Source organism: Amphiprion ocellaris, chromosome 17, assembly GCF_022539595.1.
Source record: "Amphiprion ocellaris isolate individual 3 ecotype Okinawa chromosome 17, ASM2253959v1, whole genome shotgun sequence".
Taxonomy (NCBI): Eukaryota; Metazoa; Chordata; class Actinopteri; family Pomacentridae; genus Amphiprion; species Amphiprion ocellaris.
In genome coordinates this window covers 16,657,613-16,676,364 of record NC_072782.1, presented here as the reverse complement: position 1 = coordinate 16,676,364, position 18,752 = coordinate 16,657,613, and the positions used below count along the sequence as shown (strand labels likewise).

The 18,752-nt window shown below is 39.5% G+C and overlaps 2 protein-coding genes across 3 annotated transcripts; one reads left to right on the top strand and one right to left on the bottom strand.

The window, feature by feature from the left end:
• Window positions 1–2,186: 2,186 nt before the first annotated feature.
• On the bottom strand, window positions 2,187–11,055 carry foxd1 (forkhead box D1). The gene is made up of 3 exons (XM_055019009.1): window positions 10,806–11,055; window positions 9,553–9,709; window positions 2,187–4,062 (listed from the first exon to the last, which is right to left on the bottom strand). Exon 3 carries the CDS (start codon window positions 3,816–3,818, stop codon window positions 2,787–2,789), a length of 1,032 nt encoding a protein of 343 aa, XP_054874984.1. The 5' UTR covers window positions 3,819–4,062; window positions 9,553–9,709; window positions 10,806–11,055; the 3' UTR covers window positions 2,187–2,786.
• A 1,380-nt stretch (window positions 11,056–12,435) lies between these two features.
• Window positions 12,436–18,752, top strand: btf3 (basic transcription factor 3). 2 transcript variants are annotated; one of them, XM_023265498.3, is made up of 6 exons: window positions 12,436–12,522; window positions 15,143–15,211; window positions 16,639–16,752; window positions 16,839–17,040; window positions 17,220–17,276; window positions 18,219–18,752. In XM_023265498.3, exons 2-6 carry the CDS (start codon window positions 15,143–15,145, stop codon window positions 18,263–18,265), a joined length of 489 nt encoding a protein of 162 aa, XP_023121266.1. In that variant the 5' UTR covers window positions 12,436–12,522; the 3' UTR covers window positions 18,266–18,752. The 2 variants fall into 2 exon arrangements, with proteins under 2 accessions (XP_023121266.1, XP_023121265.1); XM_023265497.3 differs by having other exon boundaries at window positions 12,442–12,585.

Sequence of the window (18,752 nt, the reverse complement as noted above, 5' to 3'; positions counted from 1 at the left end):
CTTTGTTCGTTTGTTTTTTACTGTTTTTAGTGCAAGTAGAACCAATACCGGCATAGATAGATAGATAGATAGATAGATAGATAGATAGATAGATAGATAGATAGATAGATAGATAGATAGATAGATAGATAGATAGATAGATAGATAGATAGATAGATAGATAGATGTTTATTTTGCGCTTTGCGTCTTTTTCATGCTCGTCCCATCTTACGTTTTTCCTTAAGCGCGTCTCTGGGGGGACATTATATCTTTTACCAGTTAACCAGTCGTGGCCAAAATGGCAGCGTAGGCCTCAGTCAGCCACACAGTCGCATAAATAAATAATAATTTCGAACATTCACAGAGCATATAGCGCTATAACATGAGGTTTGGAGTCTCAGGAGAAACTATGTTGAACAATTCTCTTTTTCGAGCGCATTGTGCTGAATATGGCGTTTGAATGCTTAAATTCAGTGTTTCCAAACGGAGCCCTGAATGCCCTTGTATGAATACACTACTGCCCATCATAGCAGTAACACAGCAGTTTTCCCACTCGAAGTTACTATATGAGCAAATGCGCACAGACAATGCGCAAAAAGGGGCTGCTAAGCCTTTTTTTCATTTAATATAAGCCACAGGAAATCCTATAAAATAGCATGTAGATGAAAGAGCACATATGATGAAACACAACACAGGCCTGTGAGAGGGAGGCTCCTTATCGAATAACACACACACACACACACACACACACACACACACACACACGCACGCACACACACACACACACACACACACACACACACACACACACACACAGCTAACACACTCTAATGGTGCGTCAAGCTAAATGGAATACAATATATAGACTGATGCCATGAAATCACTACAGGGCTGATCATCACTGATACAATGTAAACCCTGCAGGGCTCTGGCAGCAAGTGGAAGAATCCCACGCCACGTATCATAATATTGCATCAATTCTTACCTTTTTCCCTATTTAGCCTCGTCTATTTGTAAACAGGCGCATACAGTACAACTGACCTCCTTCCCTACTGCCTGCCTGCTCTGTGTGTGTACGTGTGTGTGTGTGTGTGTGTGTGTGTTCCTGTCTGTCTCTCGTTGCGTGTTACATCATCACGCAATAGCTGTCCTCTCGTGGCCTAGTGAACTGGCTCTAAGCCTGCACCAATTTAGCCATCTACTACACACACACACGTTGCTTTGAATGAGGGGGAGGCAGACACACGCAGGCGACGGGGCGCACACATCCAGTCACGGAAGCAGCCGAGGACTGTACAGTGGAAAAAGGCAACATACAGAGCTGATGAAAAATTTAAAAGCAGCAGGTCTGACACATGCAGCCTTAGAGGTGCTGCACAACCCTGAGCTCCAGAAGCAGCTTTGGAGATGACTAATGCATTGCTTTTTCTTTTTTTTTTAAAGTAATCAGATCTTTTACGGCGCGTCTAATTGAATGCAAATTTCTCTGTGCGTAAAAATAGAAGCATCTTGTTCCAAATTACTAAGTAGGGCCAAAAATAAAGGTGAGCAAACAGTGGAAATGCTGTGCGTAATAAGGTGATTTTAACCTCCAAATGCGCGCCCGTCCGTGAGCCCTGCTGACCCCGCTGGTGCAGACTTGAGGAGCAACGTTTCATTTTCTCTTGTCGGGGGGGAAAGTGTGTCAAAAAAGAGCAGAAAATGAAATATCGGACGAGGACTGTTTTCTCAAGAGCTCGCCAGCTGTCGACATCAGCACCGGTGTAGTCAGCGACCTGCAGCAGGCAAAATACAGCCCCTGTCTCACCCCGCTGACACCCTCCTGTCCGCTCACCGTAATTACGAGGATGAGTGTGAGAGAGGTCAGATGGACACGCAGGGCGCATGTGCGCATGTTCCAAAGTGTGCAACACTGACATGTGAGTGTGCAGCATCTGAACAAACACTGATTTCTGCAGTTGTTAATATTGTTTGCGGCCCCTGACGCACACTCAGATGCTTTCAGGTTGACCTTTTATCCTCCCTGAACCTGATTCTGACTCTTCTTTCTTTTTCCCTTATTAAGTAACACAATCACAGCGTAAACACACAACAACATCAGTAAATGTTCCATGTTTTGCTTTTTGGCAACATGGTCTCCCCTATTTCCTGCACCCTGAGGCCGCAGCTCATGCGTTAACTAATAAATTTATTTCCAAACAAATTACTTTTTTTGCAAAACGATATTTATTCTTGTTGAAAAACAAACTGTGTAAAAATATCACACTTCAATTACACAATACTTGCCAAAAATGTACAATGTTTTATTACTGAAATAAACACACACTGCATATTATTATAAATGTAGGCTATGACTTTGCTCTGTTTTTTCTTTTAATACAAAGTTCAAATCAAAACCGTCCAAACCTTGTTTTGATTTTTTTTTTTTACTAATAGAAAACATGGATGTGTTTGACACAAATACATTATTAGCCTATTTTTTTTCTTTTAAAACATGTGATCATTTAATAACCTGTCCATTAAGTCCTGAGACGCCCTAAACAGTGACGGAAACGAATCACTTCATGGAAAATACAAGGAAAGTTCGTGGTCAAAAGTCTGATTCACACCGAAAAAATTAACATAAATATATCTTCATAAACAGCATGAATATAGGCACAAATAGTGATCGGTATGTCCATCATTCAGCTGCGTGCTATCAAACAAACATACAAAAATAATCCTACCTTCAAAGAGGGCTGTTTTTTGTTTTTGATGCTGTTTCTTTTTTGTTTTTAGTCTCTTGGAAAAGTTCGGAGTTAAGACATTTAACAGGCGCTAGTGCCGCTCACAACTCTGCTCGGAAAGTTTTCAAACGGGTGTATAACGGCTCCGGGGTGGACGTTCTGCGGCTGGCTGGCGGCTGCAGGCCCCAGAGAGGAGGGTAAGACCGGGACAACGACCGGAGAAGTCCTGGAGGGGCTCAGCGACCCTCCGATGATACTCTCTATGGAGAAGGGGGAGCGTTGCACCGGAGAGCTCGACTTCTGCACCGGGGACGCAGCCTGCACGCTGGAGGAGCCCAGACTGGAGCTGAGCTGCGGGTAAAACCTACTCCTGGCTAAGTCCGTGGTGGCGGGCATCAAAGACGGAGAGGGGATAATGGTTCCTGTGTGCCTGGAGTGCTGCTGTTGCTGCTGGAAAGCAAAAAGCGCAGAGTGTGTGTGGTAGGACTGGAGCTGGATGCCGTATCCACCGCAGCCGTACGGTCCGTAGCCATACGCAGCAGCTGCCGGGATGAAGCTGTTGTGTTCCCGCAGCAAGTCCTGCGTCTGCTGCCGCTTGAAACGTTTCCTTCGCCTCAGAAAGCTCCCGTTGTCAAACATATCTGCTGACTCCGGGTCCAAGGTCCAGTAGTTGCCTTTCCCCGGGTTCCCGGGCTCCCTCGGTATCTTGACGAAGCAGTCATTGAGGGACAAGTTGTGTCGGATGGAGTTCTGCCAGGCCGGAAACTTCTCCCTGTAGTAAGGGAAACGGTTGCTGATGAAGTCGCAGATCTCGCTGAGGGTGAGCCTCTTCTTGGGGCTCTGCAGGATGGCCATGGTGATTAAGGCGATGTAGGAGTAAGGGGGCTTCACCAGGGTGTTCTTACCCGCCGGCTTGTAGGTATCCCGGGAGGAGGTGGAGCCGTCCAGGCACGGAGGAGGAGAGCCGGCCAGGAGGATGCCGTCGTGCATCTGCGCCACCTCGTCCACGTAGGAGCGCGTCTGGTTGTCTCCATCCTCGCCCTCTCCGACCACGTCTATGTCGGTCTCTTCCGAAAGGATGGAGGCATCCGACATCTCGGAGCTCAGAGTCATGGCTCACACACGGCTGGCTGTGCGCTCCGACGCCAGATGAGGAAGACGATGAGATGCACAAGCTGCCCTGCCCTCCCTCTTCAAAAACTCATGCGAGGAGGGGGAGAGGAGAGGAGCACGTGTCGCCGCCGGTCAGAGATGTCCCCCAGTTTTCTCGCTATTTCCATATGTTTTCAGGTTTCTTTCTCTCCGACGGAAGGAGCGACCCGCGCCGATACCAGGCTGAGAACTGCGCCGGTGAAACCTGCAAAAGGGCCAAACCTGAATCACACAGGGGGCGGACCTTCTCTGCCTTTTTATACCGCCGCTCCGGTCACATGGTGAGGAGACGTCACAGAGGCAAAAATGAAAAGACAGAAAAAAATTAAATAACAAAAAAAAAAGGTCTTTGAAAATTAACTGAGTGGTTTTTTGAAAAAAGTTTGGTGTGGCCTACATCCTTTCTAGTGGTCATTCATGGTGGCCTACAGTCCGCATAATCTGGAGCTCTTATTCCACGCAATGTTTTGCACAAAAATAGTTTTTTTGGAAGATAAAAAAGATCCTTAGGAAAGTGTAATTGCTGGTATGGTTATTGCTCAGCTCGGAGCGGACGTTTTCACAATCTTTTTTATTCATTTGGGACTAATATGGTGCATCAGGGGAGCGCATGCACATTTGGATTTTTAATTTGGAGAAACAAAACTCCAAAATATCTGCGCAGGGCATAAAGCCATGAAGCAAAATGGAATAATACGCCTGTATAAATATTAATTAATATATTATAATTTGAAGAAGACCTATGATAGCTTATTTTAACCCGAATGTCTTGTGAAATCTACTCCCGGAGACTGGTGCGACATATCCAGGCAGCTCGGTTTGCGTGATCCGGTAGTTATCTAGATTATCCGCGAGCCATTTGTAATGGAAAAGAGTCAGCTGTTAACTCGAATCAGTCACGGGTCACGCAGAGCATGCAAGCCCCAGATATAAGGCCTCTGCCGTGCGTCTGGAGCACGATGCTGTGTGTGTGTGGACATTTCCGTTCATTTAAATGAATTAGATGGGATGATTTTTTTTATTACGTTTCTTTGTGTTCAACGAATAACAAGACAATTAATATCATTAAATTTGACTGTAAACACATAGGAGGAAATAGTGTTAATCTTATTATCAGAGGAAATATGCGCAATGTGTGTAAGCTTATTAAAAACACAATATTCCAAATATAATTGTCTGGATTGTTTTAAAAATATCTCACAAAAAATAATAAAAAATAATAAAAATAAAAAAAACATGCATGTCTGTTGATTCTGCACACTGCACTATGGGGTTGGCTCTTTTTTCTCTTTTTTTTTTAAGAGACATTATTAGATTATCCAGTCACAGTGAATATGAGTGAGGTATTAAAGACTGAATATAAATCGTTATTTATTCAGTTTTACCTCTGGGCCATTTTCTTTCAGCCGTTCAGCTTTCCTTTCACATGAGACACTTTTTTTTTAGATGCGAAGCTGTCACTTCTGTCGCTCCTTCCCCATTTTCCCGTGAGCAATAAAAAGCAGACGAGCTATGTCATTTTGGCAAAAATAAACATAATAAAAGCAAAACATTATATTCTACTAAACTTAACCAAACTATAAATGAAGAAAAAACACAACGAAAGTGTAAAATATTTGCCTTTTCTATCCTAAACATCGGAGTTACCAGCTTCCATGCGTGCGTAAAAACGCATTTGGACTTCTGATGTAAATCTTTATTTTAAACTGTGTTGTATTTGCTGTGGCCCCTCAATAACTTTTCAGACGTTCACATTAGTTCAGCGCCATCAAGTGGTGAACTTGTCTCACAATTAACAAAACACTTTCTGGCCCACAGAAGATAGAAACTGTTACAACTGCAGACAACTGTCACTAAATTAACATTTTTTTGAATAGAGTTTGGTAGAAAGTGTATCATTCTGTCATAAAGCTCTATATACTAAGACTTCTAGAATGATCTTTTTAAAAAAATGAATTAGCATTATGGTTGGGAGTTAAATACAAACTATATATACTTACAAGTAATACTTCTGTTCTCTGGTAGATTCATAACAAAATACTGGAGGTTTTTTAAAAATTTATCACTGCAGCGTTTTTACACTTTGAGTTGGCAGATTATTCTCTACTATCACTATATAGAAACTTCCACATTCAACCCCCTCCAGGCGTGCTTTGCATGAATTAACTGTAGTGCTTGTTTTTGTTATTTATTTAAAATAAATGGAACGTATCCGTGCTGTTCATAAATGTAAATAAGGGGAATTATTGCAACAACTCGTTCATTCGAAGGCTGATGTTTATTTAATCGAACATTATCCACAGTCATTTGTCTGGTTTACCTTTATCTGAACAGCCCAATAAATCACCAGTTAGTAAGAACCGTGCCATGATTTCGTGATGCAGACTCAACACTCTTTTGTATCAATTAAAATTTTAATCTTATTGATTCGAAATTAGTGAGTCACTTTTTTCAGAAGTACTTCGGGTAAATTAATTGAAGAGGGATTCGTGGGCATGAAATAATTGCACTAAAAGTATGTTAGTCCTCCTTATTTTTATCTCTCAGACCCGAAAGCAGATGGAAATCCAAAAATTCGACATCAGAAGTGAATTTTACTGCGAGGACTTGTGGATTTATTGGATATTTGAGGAATGAGTAACTACTAGTGTATTTCAACAGAAGACTGGAAGATCCGAAAATATGAGGCTGATTCATGCTTGTGTTCCAACTAATGTGAATTAACTAACTCGTACTATCAGCAAAAACATTAAATGAATAGGGATTGGATTTTTTTTCTTGACCCGACTCTTAGAACAGCATCACTCGCATGTGTGGTGAATCACCTCTAAGGCGTTTGTAAATTTCTCCTCTGCGATCCGAGGGTGTCTCCGTGCCACCGGCTACCAGGAAGGCACTTAGCTGTTTAAACGCAATCCCTGCCTGACTCCTGCCCTGACAAAAGCCATGAGTGTCACCTAAACCAGTCGGTCTGAAGCTGGGCCATGTGATTAACGTGTATCACATGCAGAAAAGACGAAATACTGTGCGTGCTGCAGACAGGAGAGGAGACCACAAATGTGTGGCTGCGCAAAAGGAACATCTCACTCAAACCATATTAAACGAATACATACACAGTTTAAATAACAAATATTTTTACAAAAGTAAAACTAAAAGGGAATGTTTAGAGCACCAGTGCATTTAAAGGGTTCAAACTATTCTGACATATCCAAAGTAGTGACACTTTTTTTCTCATTTTACGCATAAAAAGCTGTCAGTCTCACATCGAGCTCGTCGTTTTTCTTCCACATTCCTCCTGAAGTTAGATAACTGATGCAAGATTTTTCGACCTGAAGACTTTTCTAACAAGAAAAACACATCAACATCTGACACTGTGGGAAAAGTATGAAGCTCATTAACTCCATATAGTTTATTAAGTTATTTAGTTTTTTGCATCCCTGTGAGTCACTCCAGAAAAAATTCTTTTAGGTGCATTTATTGAAAATCTTGTTCTATATGGAGAAAATTGAGGAACATTTAACACACAAGAGCTCAAAAAGTTCCCGAAACAAAACATTGAGTTCCCCAACTGCAAGTCTGAGATGAGTCAGGGTTAGAGAGGATGTGACAGTCATGGGGAATCAGAAAGAAAAAGAACATGTAATTGCTGTTATACTAATTTTTATGCATTGTAGACATAACTATTAGTGCTATATTCTGTTTCATGTTTGGCTCACATTAATTGTACACTGTAAAAAGTGTATCTGAGCTGCAGTTGAGGTAAGGTTCTGTTTCTAGTGAATCTCATTTACCTTCTGCTAAGGTGAAGATGATTTACTTTTTTGGATTGTATCAACTTGAAACTACAACTTGTCCCTTTAAACAGATCTAATTTCAGCAAACCTGCAAAAATTAGCTTCACTACTCTTTTAGTGTTCACTTCTTTTCTAATTATTCGACCTCCACTCAGGCACCGTTTTCTTGATTACGGAGTAAAGAAAAGGAAAGAACAATAAGTCTAATGACAAAATCACGTTTTAAATTCATAAGTTGGAAAAAATGGAGTATTTAAGCTGACTTTTTTTGCAGCAAAGCAAACATTTGAGAGGAGTCAAATGATTTAAACACATCTAACTTATTCATTTTGCTTGTTACCTTAATTTAGATATACTTTATTCAATTGCGTTTTACCAGTTGAAACTATTTTTTAAAAGCTGATCCAACCAATTTCCTTTTCAGTGTGCATGATAAGGATTACTGTCTTCTGCACACTTAAGTGAACTTGCTTTCTTAGGGTGTAAATTCACTGCACAAAGAAGAGAAATATTAGGATCATTGTAAAAATATAAATCATCATTATGTCTTACAAAAGGTGCACTGGGAAATTTGTTTATCATTTATGTATCTGTTTTTACATAATATGCTTGAATATTTGAAGGAACATGCACCTGTAGCATTCACTGTCTATGTGTAACTTTTATTGATTAAACAGCTGTTTCACATGTTGTGATGCTGATGTTTAACTGTCACATTTGCTGGCAACAACTTAATATTTTGGTGCCAGTCAGAGTAAAAGACAAATTTTTTGATTCTAGACTTACTGTTGTGAATTTACTTATCATCATACAGAGACAAAACATCTGAACCAGCAGTTTCCACTTCTGCACTAATGCACTCTCAGTAGACCACAATGCAATGCAGGCAGTTGTGCACAAGAACAGCCGAGTAAAGGACAAAGTCTTAGATGTTTTCCCAACTCAGTTCTGCTTCCTTAATGCAATAGATGTCCACCTGTTTTCAACATGTTGTCAAAAATCATTCAGGAAAATTCAGTCACTACCTGAAGGACTAAATGACAAAACCAAACAAAATGCTCCATCACACATTCAGTTAAAAGCCAACAAAACAAACATTTCACAGAAAACTCACAGTAATATTACATGGAGTACAGCAGACAGCTGCTACATTTCCCCGCCCAAAATTTTAATTTCACCACAGCAATGAGTTGAGTTTAAGCTGAACGATAACGGGGGGAAGTATCAGGTACAAGTGTAAGGTTTTAGTGAGACAACCAGTATCATGCTATTTGAATATGACTGACACAAGTTGCCTTTATGTGCTTATGGGATATCTGGAAGTGAACACAGGAGAAACTTTATGATTTTGAGCTTAACATCAAAACTCCGGTGAACAAATGAAAAGCTATATACTCTATATAAACATCATTTTTTCACATTGAAGGACCACACTGGTATTTTTGCACTATTCTCTGTCATTTTTTTTTTTTTTTTAAAAGTGGCTTAAAAACTTTTTTCCAATTCAATTAATTTATCCAATTTAAGCATCTTTTTCTCTCTCTTTCAATGTTTATTTGAAGACGCAAGAACACCTAACTAACTTAACCATTAAAACATTTTTCTAACAATTTGGAATCGTCATCCTCATCATGCATAATGGGCACAAACGCTCCACTGCTAAATGTTAATAAACCTGCTGTTTTCATAAAAATAAGAATGTCAGTGTCACTATAGCTGCACAGCATCTCTCAAAATCTTGGCCAGATCATTGCATTCAACAAAGCATGAAGTTCTTCCCAGAGCCCATCTTTCTGGAAGAAACCACATGGTGAAGTCTTTATATCTAATTTTAGCATTAGATTCTATAGATGAACTTGAGTGATGCTCTGATAACCACCCCACCTGCTGGGTTTACTTACTGTTTTTCCGATGTGCACCTCTTTCATCTTTCTGGTTGCACTTTGAGGATTTTTCTCCTTTAAGGCTGCAACTAATCCTGAACCAAACAGTGGCTCTTGCTGCCTTATGGAGGTGCTGAATCGTGATCCTTCATCTTTGTCTGTTCATTGCAATGACCTGACAACAGAAAATACACTAATATAAGACACTTTATTAACCAGTGAGCTCTCTTTTCAAGATATCTCAAACATGTGTGCACCTTTCTGGACTTCTGTCTGCTTGGGAATGAAAACTTCTCACTCTTGAATGTGGAGAATCCTTCCTGCAGAGTGTGCATATTACTGTCGGTGACTGTTCCGTCTTGGGGTTGTTTTGTATTCAAATTTCCCACCGAGACGGCCAATGGGCCTGTTTAGTAGGGCTCGACCATATTAATTTTTTATGACCCAAAGTCGATTCCAATATTTGGCAGAAATGAATTCCAATAACTGATTAATCGGCCAATTAATTTAAAAAATATATAATGAATAAAATAACTTCTTTCTTGGTCCCTTAACGCTTACAACAACAAAGATATGAATTACTTGCAGAACATTTTACTGTTTTACAATACTTCCTGTAGTATTTGCTTAACTTTACAACAGAGAGGAATTTTCAAGTACAAAAACATGCAACAAAGCATTTAACCTCTGGGAAATTATATAACCTTAAAACGAGTCAGTCTACAAATGAGCTATGAATATGTCTTGTCTAGTACTTCTTATTGCTGCAAATTAGAGGTAGGTTATGTATATATATGTGTGTGTGTGTGTGTGTGTGTGTGTGTGTGTGTGTACATACACATATATGCTGTATATAAGCAAAATAATGAATGAAGTTACTGGCAAAACATTATTTATGCAACCCTCTGATGCCCTTTAACATTAAATCAAATTTTCTCTACTCCATTATTTTCTTTGTCATGAAGTCAGGACTCATATGAACCAAGAGAAAAAACAGAGAAGTCGTTCTCACATGTAAGACATGCCATCTATGACAGAGTTGCATTTTAAATATATAATGGTCACAAATAGCCCGACACTAATGTTCCTCCATAACAACACAGGAGTTGCTGTTACTGCCTGGGTCACGTTCTAGTATTTTCTGACAAAGTAAAAGTAAGAGTGACATCATGACGGTTGCTAAAGACAGACTGTGATATTAATCATTTTAACTTTAAATTTTTCTCTTCATTGAAATGGGAGACATGCTGAGTCATTGTTAATAAACTTACCTGTCGGCTCAGTCCACTCCTGTAATGTTGCCAGGCTATAACTTACTCCAGTACCTTGCTGAGAAGACAGCGGTGAGGACTGAGGGTTGAATGGAGTCAGAGCTCCTTGTATTGGACAAACAGCGCAAGGACATTATTCTGCTCCGACATTCAACAGCATTTACTGTTTTATGAAAAATAAAGAATATATCGGCGTTTAATCGGTAAAACTCCTGCCGATGATGATTATTTTGAAAAGGGCTATAGCCGGCAGATAAATCAGTCGGGCACTACTGTTTGCCGTCTTCCATTTGGAGTTGCTTGATTTTGTCACTACCGGATCAACTGCCCATTTGCGCATGCGCGACGGCGTGCGCTACGGTAAGTCTACTTGGACAAACTGCCCGAAATGCTTTGCCAGAGACATTTCAGAAGTTTTCAGTCATTCTGTGCTGCAGATATGTTAATTGCGTTAAAATGTTTAATCCGATTAATCACAATGATGGATTAAATCCCGTTGAAAGTAATAATAGTAAAAGCAGTACTTTTGATGCTGTTGTCACCCTTAAAATCTTATTTGCCACACCTGTGACCATCCAGGATCTGGCAGGTAAAGTTAGTTCACTAAAACTCTGATGCCCAGATTTAGTGAATGCAACTCCGGTGTTGGTGTACGAGAAAGTAGCACTGATGACTGTAATTGTTGTAATACTTACAGCAGCAGACGGTTGACTGTAGGTCATCCATAAACATCACAAAGAGTATAGCACAAAGTTTGTTCCTTCAGTTGACAAAGGTGCACACATATCTCAAAATATTAACAGGAGCTGAAGTTTAGTTTGTTGCTTCTAACTGTTTGTAGTAGTCTTTACTTTCAGTATTGAAATTACAAATGGGTGAAATTTCTCCTTCAAATACAGCATCATGTGTGTTCCCCTGAGCCATTTGAAATGGTGGTCCCCTTAGTAAACTAAATGTTAACTGTATTTTTATTAATTTATGTGCATCAGATGATTAGTAACCTTCACTGCAAAATAAAAAATCAACGTGTGTGATTTCTTTACTTTTACTGGCAGTTTTTAACAACCTTTTGTACTTCAACAACATAATAGAATTTCAAAAAGTTTTCAACTCAAAATATTGCAAAGATGGTATCTTTCACCATGAATGTACAACCCCTGTTTTTATGGGCTGCTCTAAATGTACTTCTTTAGCTCTGCCCTCTTCAGGAAGAATACACTGTATTTGACAGCACTTGTTTGTGCATGAATTGGCCTTTTCTACTTGTTGGGGGTCTTAGGGAACGGCATGAGTAGATGGCTTCATATCTTAACAGGTTTTACTTTATACCTCCAATCTTATAACATAACAACAAAAAATGTATTTTCATCACACAGAACCTTGAATGCTCAAATTGTCCTGCAGGAGGGCCGACAGTTTCCAACTTAATGTGTGATACTATTGAAAGACACTATGTCCATGCTGTTAATTATAAATTTTAGACTTTAATAAAGTCATCTTAAGGTATCTGCAGCCCAGAATCATGTATGTCCAAATTCTGATCTGAACCTTTACATTTGGTTAGTGAAGTTTGTGTGAAAGTGCTTCCTGCAGCCTTCGGAGCTGAACTGAGGGCAGGAAATACCCGCCGTGCATCGCACTTCTTTCCTGACGTCACGTCCGGCCTCCTCTCTCGCTTCCATCTTGCTCCCCGCATGTGTCTGCTGTTAGTTTACAGGTCAGTGAGGAGCTTTAAATACCTTCTTCCCTGCACTGTTTCCCCCCGATCCGACGGCAAAAGGTAAACGAAAGCCTTTTCTCACTAGATGGCTGAAATCTGAAGCTTGAAGCTAACCTTACTGACGGTGTTGGGAGTTTGTGAGTGACAGGCCGTCCACTCCTCAGTCTCACTGTTAGCTAACAAGCTAGCTCAAGTTAGCTTGCTAGTTCTTGCTCAAAAGCTGAACCACACCTTGTTTCGGTAAACTGGTATTTAGCTAAAACCGTCCCGTCGTTACCTGCTGTATTTTTTGGGTTATTTTGTGTGGCGTACCACACCCTTTGGCATTTTGTGTGTATTCGCTTGTTGACAATACTGACCACAAAAAATGAAAACCATTAGCTTTCGAAGGCTAGTATACCTATTAAGTGGGCAGCGTTTACTGTGACATTGACAGCTCTTTACTAGCATTTTTTTTAGCTTCTTATCGCTTTGAAAACTGTCTTGCCGCTTGTTACCACACCCACACTGCAGCTGCATAGCCCTGCTGCTGTGTGTTTACATGTGAGTCAGTGGAGCTGGATTTCCCTCATTACTCCTCTTGGTTGCTTAGCTGTTAAATATCATAGGTTTATATTATGTGAGTTTTCTCGGGAACACAGTGCGTGTTATTAGCCAGGCTGCACACCAAAACTACAACGATTAGTTGATTATTTTCATCGTCAGTTAATCCATCGATTATTGTCTCGATGAATGATTCATTTCCTTGGTCTATAAATTGTCACAAAATCGTGAAAAATGTGGATCAGTGGTTCCCTAAGCCAGAAATGCCTTGTTTTGTCCACAATCCAAACACATTCAGTGAGAAGAAGAAAAAAAACCCGAAAACATTCGCATTTAAAAAGTAGCAATTAATTTCTTGGTCGATATCTAGTCAGTTAATTGTTGCAGATTGACAGCGAATTTAATTCCCAATTAATTTCATAATCAGTTTGGGAAAAAAATCTAAATCCTCTGATTCCAGCTTCTTAAATTTGAAAACTTTCTGGTTTCTTTATTCCTCTATAACATTATATCTGAACTGAAGACATTTGAGGACGTTACCTTGGACTCTGCAAAAACACTAATCAATAGTTTTGACTATATTCTTACATTTCATAGACCAAACACCTGACCGATGAACTAACAAGGAAAATAAATGTTAGTTGCAGCCCTGTTGCATACTGACAATGTTGTGGATGTGAATATTTGTGAACTGATAATAATATAGATCTAGTTGGTTGCATGGTGAGCCATGTCTAATAAAACGCAATTTCTATTTTGTTAAAAATTTATCAAGTAGGCCATGTCAAAGACTTGGTCTAATGAGCAAAAATGTGTGTTGCATACTATGGTAGGTTTTTGTTTTATGAATAATATGACAACCATATTGTGATTACTTTAACAAATATTGTAATTTCAGTATAAGTCAAACTTGAAGTGTTATTTCTAATTTTTAAATTTCTTTTATGTTGGAAAAATGAAAATTTCTTTTATGTTGGAAAAATGAAAATTTCTTTTATGTTGGAAAAATGATATAAAAATGATCCAAAATTTAAAATTGCATAGATTCAAGGCACAAATTTCAACTGGAGAAAGTAGCTTTACTTTGCATTTAAAAAGTGATGTTGGTGATGCTCATTATGCTCTGTCCTGCTGGTAATTGTCTATTGCAATACCTGAGTGTGTTGAGATTGTGGTATGCCAGTAAGGCAGCACAATGAGAGGAAAAAACAAAGCAGCTGCTCCACAGGACTCATCTTTGTTCAGAATAGCACAATTGTCCATATGTGTGTTTGTACTCCCTTCATTCATACTGTTGACAAGACAGGGGTCAGATACAGGAACAATGCCGCTCCCAAGAAAACATATTAAGTCGGCTTCACCTCATGTCTATCACCATGCTGCCACTTTTCTATTTCCATTGCACATTGCTGATTGTTTGTGTTTTGCGTAAGATATTCCAATAATATTGATCGTGTTAGAGCCTCAGATCAGCACATGAAAGAAAAGCAGGTCACACTAATCACATACGTGCCACTAAAAGCTTGAATAAATTTATGAATAGCAGGTTAGATGAGGAGCTGCACAGCTTTCAGTGATATACTCATTTTTGTGTTCAGTGTATGCTTTTCTGCTCAGATGTACCACTGGAGCAGTAGCCAACAGTCTGCAATGACTGTAGGCGAAAAAAAAGTAACTGATTTCTAAAGGTTAATCTCATTAATCCATGCCCAGTGTCAAAACAAAATATGTTGCAGTATTTTTTTTTTTTTTTTTTTTAAATTATCGCTGCCATAAAGATACTAGACTTTGAATTGGTACAAAGGTGTCTCGTGTTGCAGTCTGACAGTGTAACCTCCTTAGCTGCATGGTTGGTTTCATGTGTTGTTACCTGCTTTGCTGTGATGAAGTTTCCTCAACCACAGTTCACTTTATTTATGCCTAACATGTTTAGCTGTCTTATCCCATTTGTGTTTTGATATTCAAAAAAATTTTACTAAAAAACAAGCATGTTAAATCTGAGGCCAGTCTATGTGAAGATCAGCCATGCTGATGACACCGACATAATTGTATTTACTGTTCCTTCTTTTTGCAGATGAAAGAATCAGTTATGAATCAAGAAAAACTTGCTAAACTGCAAGCGCAAGTTCGCATCGGTGGCAAGGTAACTGGCAAACTAAATGCAATATAAGTGAAATGGTAACTTTTTGGAAAGGGCTTGGTAGTATTTGCTATTTTTCAGTGCTGTAGAGCAATGCATTTTCTATTATTTACTACCAAGATTTCAGATGGTACAGATGGGTCCATATAAACTACCCCGACAAATGCAGTGAAATCAGTACTGTACTAAAGTAAATGTGCGAAGGAGTGTTTAGATACTCAGAGAAAGACTTAAAAAATGTGAAATGATAACATTTGAGCTCAGGCAATGCAGATACTTAGAACTTGGGCTGTAAAGAACTTCCTGGGACTAGTTTCTATACAACCTGATATATAGCTTTGTTACACAGCAGTGGGGCTGCATGATTATGGCCATCACAGTTATTTTGATCAATGTTGATGTCCTAATTATCCCAATCATTCATTAGTTTTAGGGAATGAAATATTTGTATTTTCACTTCCATGTTGTGCTACATTTCTGCTAATTTACTTTTTAAGACTTAAAATAAGCTTTGCCTGAATTCAGAGCCTCTGTTAAAGGGAAAGTATAAATAGAATTGTGTCTGAAGCACCTCACTTACTGAACATCAGCTTATCCATACATCGCAGTTTACCAGTGTTCCCTAAATGCCCCACATGCAGACTATAGTTGATGTTAACTAGGTGGCCGTGTGCAAAGAAATCTCTAGTTTCCAGTCAGTTACTGCAATTCAGATAATTGTGTGACCAAATATGGCTTTGAAAAGAGATGTTTAAATGGCAGAGGTTCAAACCAAATGATTTTATTGACATGGGCTGCTGTGTGTAAGTGGTCTTTTCTATGAGCAGAGTGCATTTTATATGTCAATATCATACTTTGTCACGTTCATGTAAGGAATTTTTAGAAACCCAAATTGTCATCAAAATTCATTAAATGTGTAGCCCTGCACAGCGGCAGTAGTCATAGGCAACAGCACAAAGTATATATAAATACACTTTGGAGGAAGTTTATTCGTATAGCACCGTATCATACACAGTGTGTGAGAGAGGAAGTGCATTACAGGCAAAGGTAAAAAATAGAACATGTGAAAGATAAAGTACAAAATACAGGAGAATACATTTATATTATGAAAATTGCAATACATAAGTTTAAAAAATAAGTCTGTACATTTTATACAATGATTTTCAATTTATTGAAACTGATTAACACAGTAGAAAAAGGAAAAAAAATCTATGAAAAATAAAAATATGTAAGTAGTATGTAAGAGAAAGTATACAATAGAACGGAATAAAGGAATTTAACTGAATATATACATCTTCTATACATCGTCTTGTTTGGGCCTATTAAGTCTCAAATTAAGCTCACAGGTTATGTTGGCTACAGAACATTCTGCATTATCATTAGGACCTGGAGGTTTAAGCAGAAACATGTTTGCATGAATGTCCCTGCAGGGTAGTGCTCGCAGAAAGAAGAAGGTGGTGCACAGAACAGCAACCGCAGATGACAAGAAGCTTCAGTTCTCCCTAAAGAAACTTGGTGTCAACAACATCTCTGGTATTGAAGAGGTAGGCACCAAGCTTCACGTTAGATTTGAGGTCAATCTGCGTATGTTATTTTAGTTCTAACAGTGTATGAATTTGCTCTGTTCCAGGTCAACATGTTTACAAATCAAGGAACAGTCATCCACTTCAACAATCCCAAAGTGCAGGCCTCCCTCGCAGCCAACACCTTCACCATCACTGGCCACGCTGAGACCAAGCAGCTGACCGAGATGCTGCCGGGCATCCTGAACCAGCTGGGAGCCGACAGCCTGACGAGCCTCAGGAGACTCGCTGAAGCTCTGCCCAAACAGGGTCAGTGACCTCAAATTACAACGTAGCGTCTATCACACTGCAGATTTATAGCTGTATTTTCTGTTTAGTCGAACTCTTCCTCTCCAGACTGTTTCCAGAGAAGAATCTCGCCCTCAGGATGTGATCTTAATTGTTTCTGGCCACTCCACACTTCTCACAGCTCATTTCTCTTCTTACAGCTGCAGATGGAAAAGCGCCGATTGCAGCAGTAGAAGAAGAAGATGACGATGTTCCAGGTGAGGCTAGCATTTCTCACTTTGAATTGCATTTAAGCGTGCGTGCACAGCACTCTGTTCAATCCTTTCAAATAAAAAATTACTGAAACATCTCAAGAAAAATCAGTTTGTCTTGCATCAAACTGCTTTTGCAGTTTTATTTGGAAGTCCTCCTTCACACTTGTCGATTATTGCAGCAGGATTTTTTTTTTTTCTCATTCTCTCTCAGTTAAATACCCGTGGCAGGTTTGCTTTTCTTTTGGCTTGTGAAAGGGGTCATACGAAGGGGATTCATCAGTTACTTTTGACGATGGTGCAATGCGGGCTTTTGTGTTTGAATCTCATGCTCATTGTTTATAAGATTGTACGATACAGTTTGCTTTTCTTTGTGAAGAAAATGGACCAAACACATGAGGTTGCCATTACAATAATCTCAGCTTTTCCCAGGACTTCTCTCCCTCTAGCTCGAGTTCTCACTAATGTAACAAACGATTACATATGTATTCAGCAATTGGAACCGTTGAAGCCTGATGGCACCAGGGTTAACAGCCATTGCCATCACATTGTTATTGGAGTTAAGTTTCGTTTTTGTTCTCCCACTGAAGGAACATGTTTGCTCAGAGCTTTCGAATTGTTTCCATTTTAACCTTCGACCCCGTGAGCCACGACTTGGACAGGCAGATTTCTCAGATTTCATGGAGTAATTGAGGCCAACTTTTTGATGCTCTTCGCCACAATTTTTACAGCTGCTTTCAGTAGTGTTGAGGGCCTCATATGTCGAGCACATTGCGGTCTATATAAGATGTGGGAGAGATGAGCAAAGAAGTGGGATTGCATTACACCGAGTATCATGTTTCAGATAAACACACTTTTCCTGAATTGTGCTCTGGCACCTCAGAGTCATTTACTCAGATGGACATGCCTTTCTTCCCCACTCAATCAATTTACCGCTTGTTGTTTCAGATCTGGTGGAGAATTTTGATGAGGCATCCAAGGATGAGGCCAACTAGAGGAAATGGGACTCCCCGGAGTGTCAGAACTTGACAGGACCATGTGGGGCACAAGATGTTATAATGTCTATTTCAAGAGGTGGAAAGTTAACAGTTAAAGTACTTGAGAAGATGAATAAAGTGTCAACTTTTTGGCTGTGAGCATTCTGTAATGTGTGCAACACCTGAACAAAGTACTGACGTACTCTTAAGTGAATTATTTTTGGGTAATTTTCTAGAATAGTGCTCAGATGTATTAAAACTGGGGTTGCAGTATTTAAGTGTAAGGTATTTTAGTACTCATTCCACCTCTTTATTGCCACCAGACTATCGAAATGCTTGTTGTGCTCTGTGGTCTCTATGTCCAGTTAGAGTGAGAGATTGTGTGTAAAATGTGGTGTTTAAGGCTCCTGCTGTACATCTGTTTTCCTCTATGTTACTGAACCTTAATTCTGTGGCCTCCTTAAAACCACCATATCTGGAATAAACCTTTGCTACTGTCAAAAAA

What these genes read in the sequence shown, in the direction of transcription:
- btf3 (XM_023265498.3), top strand. Translation starts at nt 15,143, where the DNA reads ATGAAAGAATCAGTTATGAATCAAGAAAAACTTGCTAAACTGCAAGCG. An exon ending in TGAAGCTCTGCCCAAACAGG is followed by an intron (nt 17,041 to 17,219) that starts GTCAGTGACCTC and finishes CTCTTCTTACAG; the next exon opens with CTGCAGATGGAAAAGCGCCG. An exon ending in AGAAGATGACGATGTTCCAG is followed by an intron (nt 17,277 to 18,218) that starts GTGAGGCTAGCA and finishes TTGTTGTTTCAG; the next exon opens with ATCTGGTGGAGAATTTTGAT.
- foxd1 (XM_055019009.1), bottom strand. Translation starts at nt 3,818, where the DNA reads ATGACTCTGAGCTCCGAGATGTCGGATGCCTCCATCCTTTCGGAAGAG.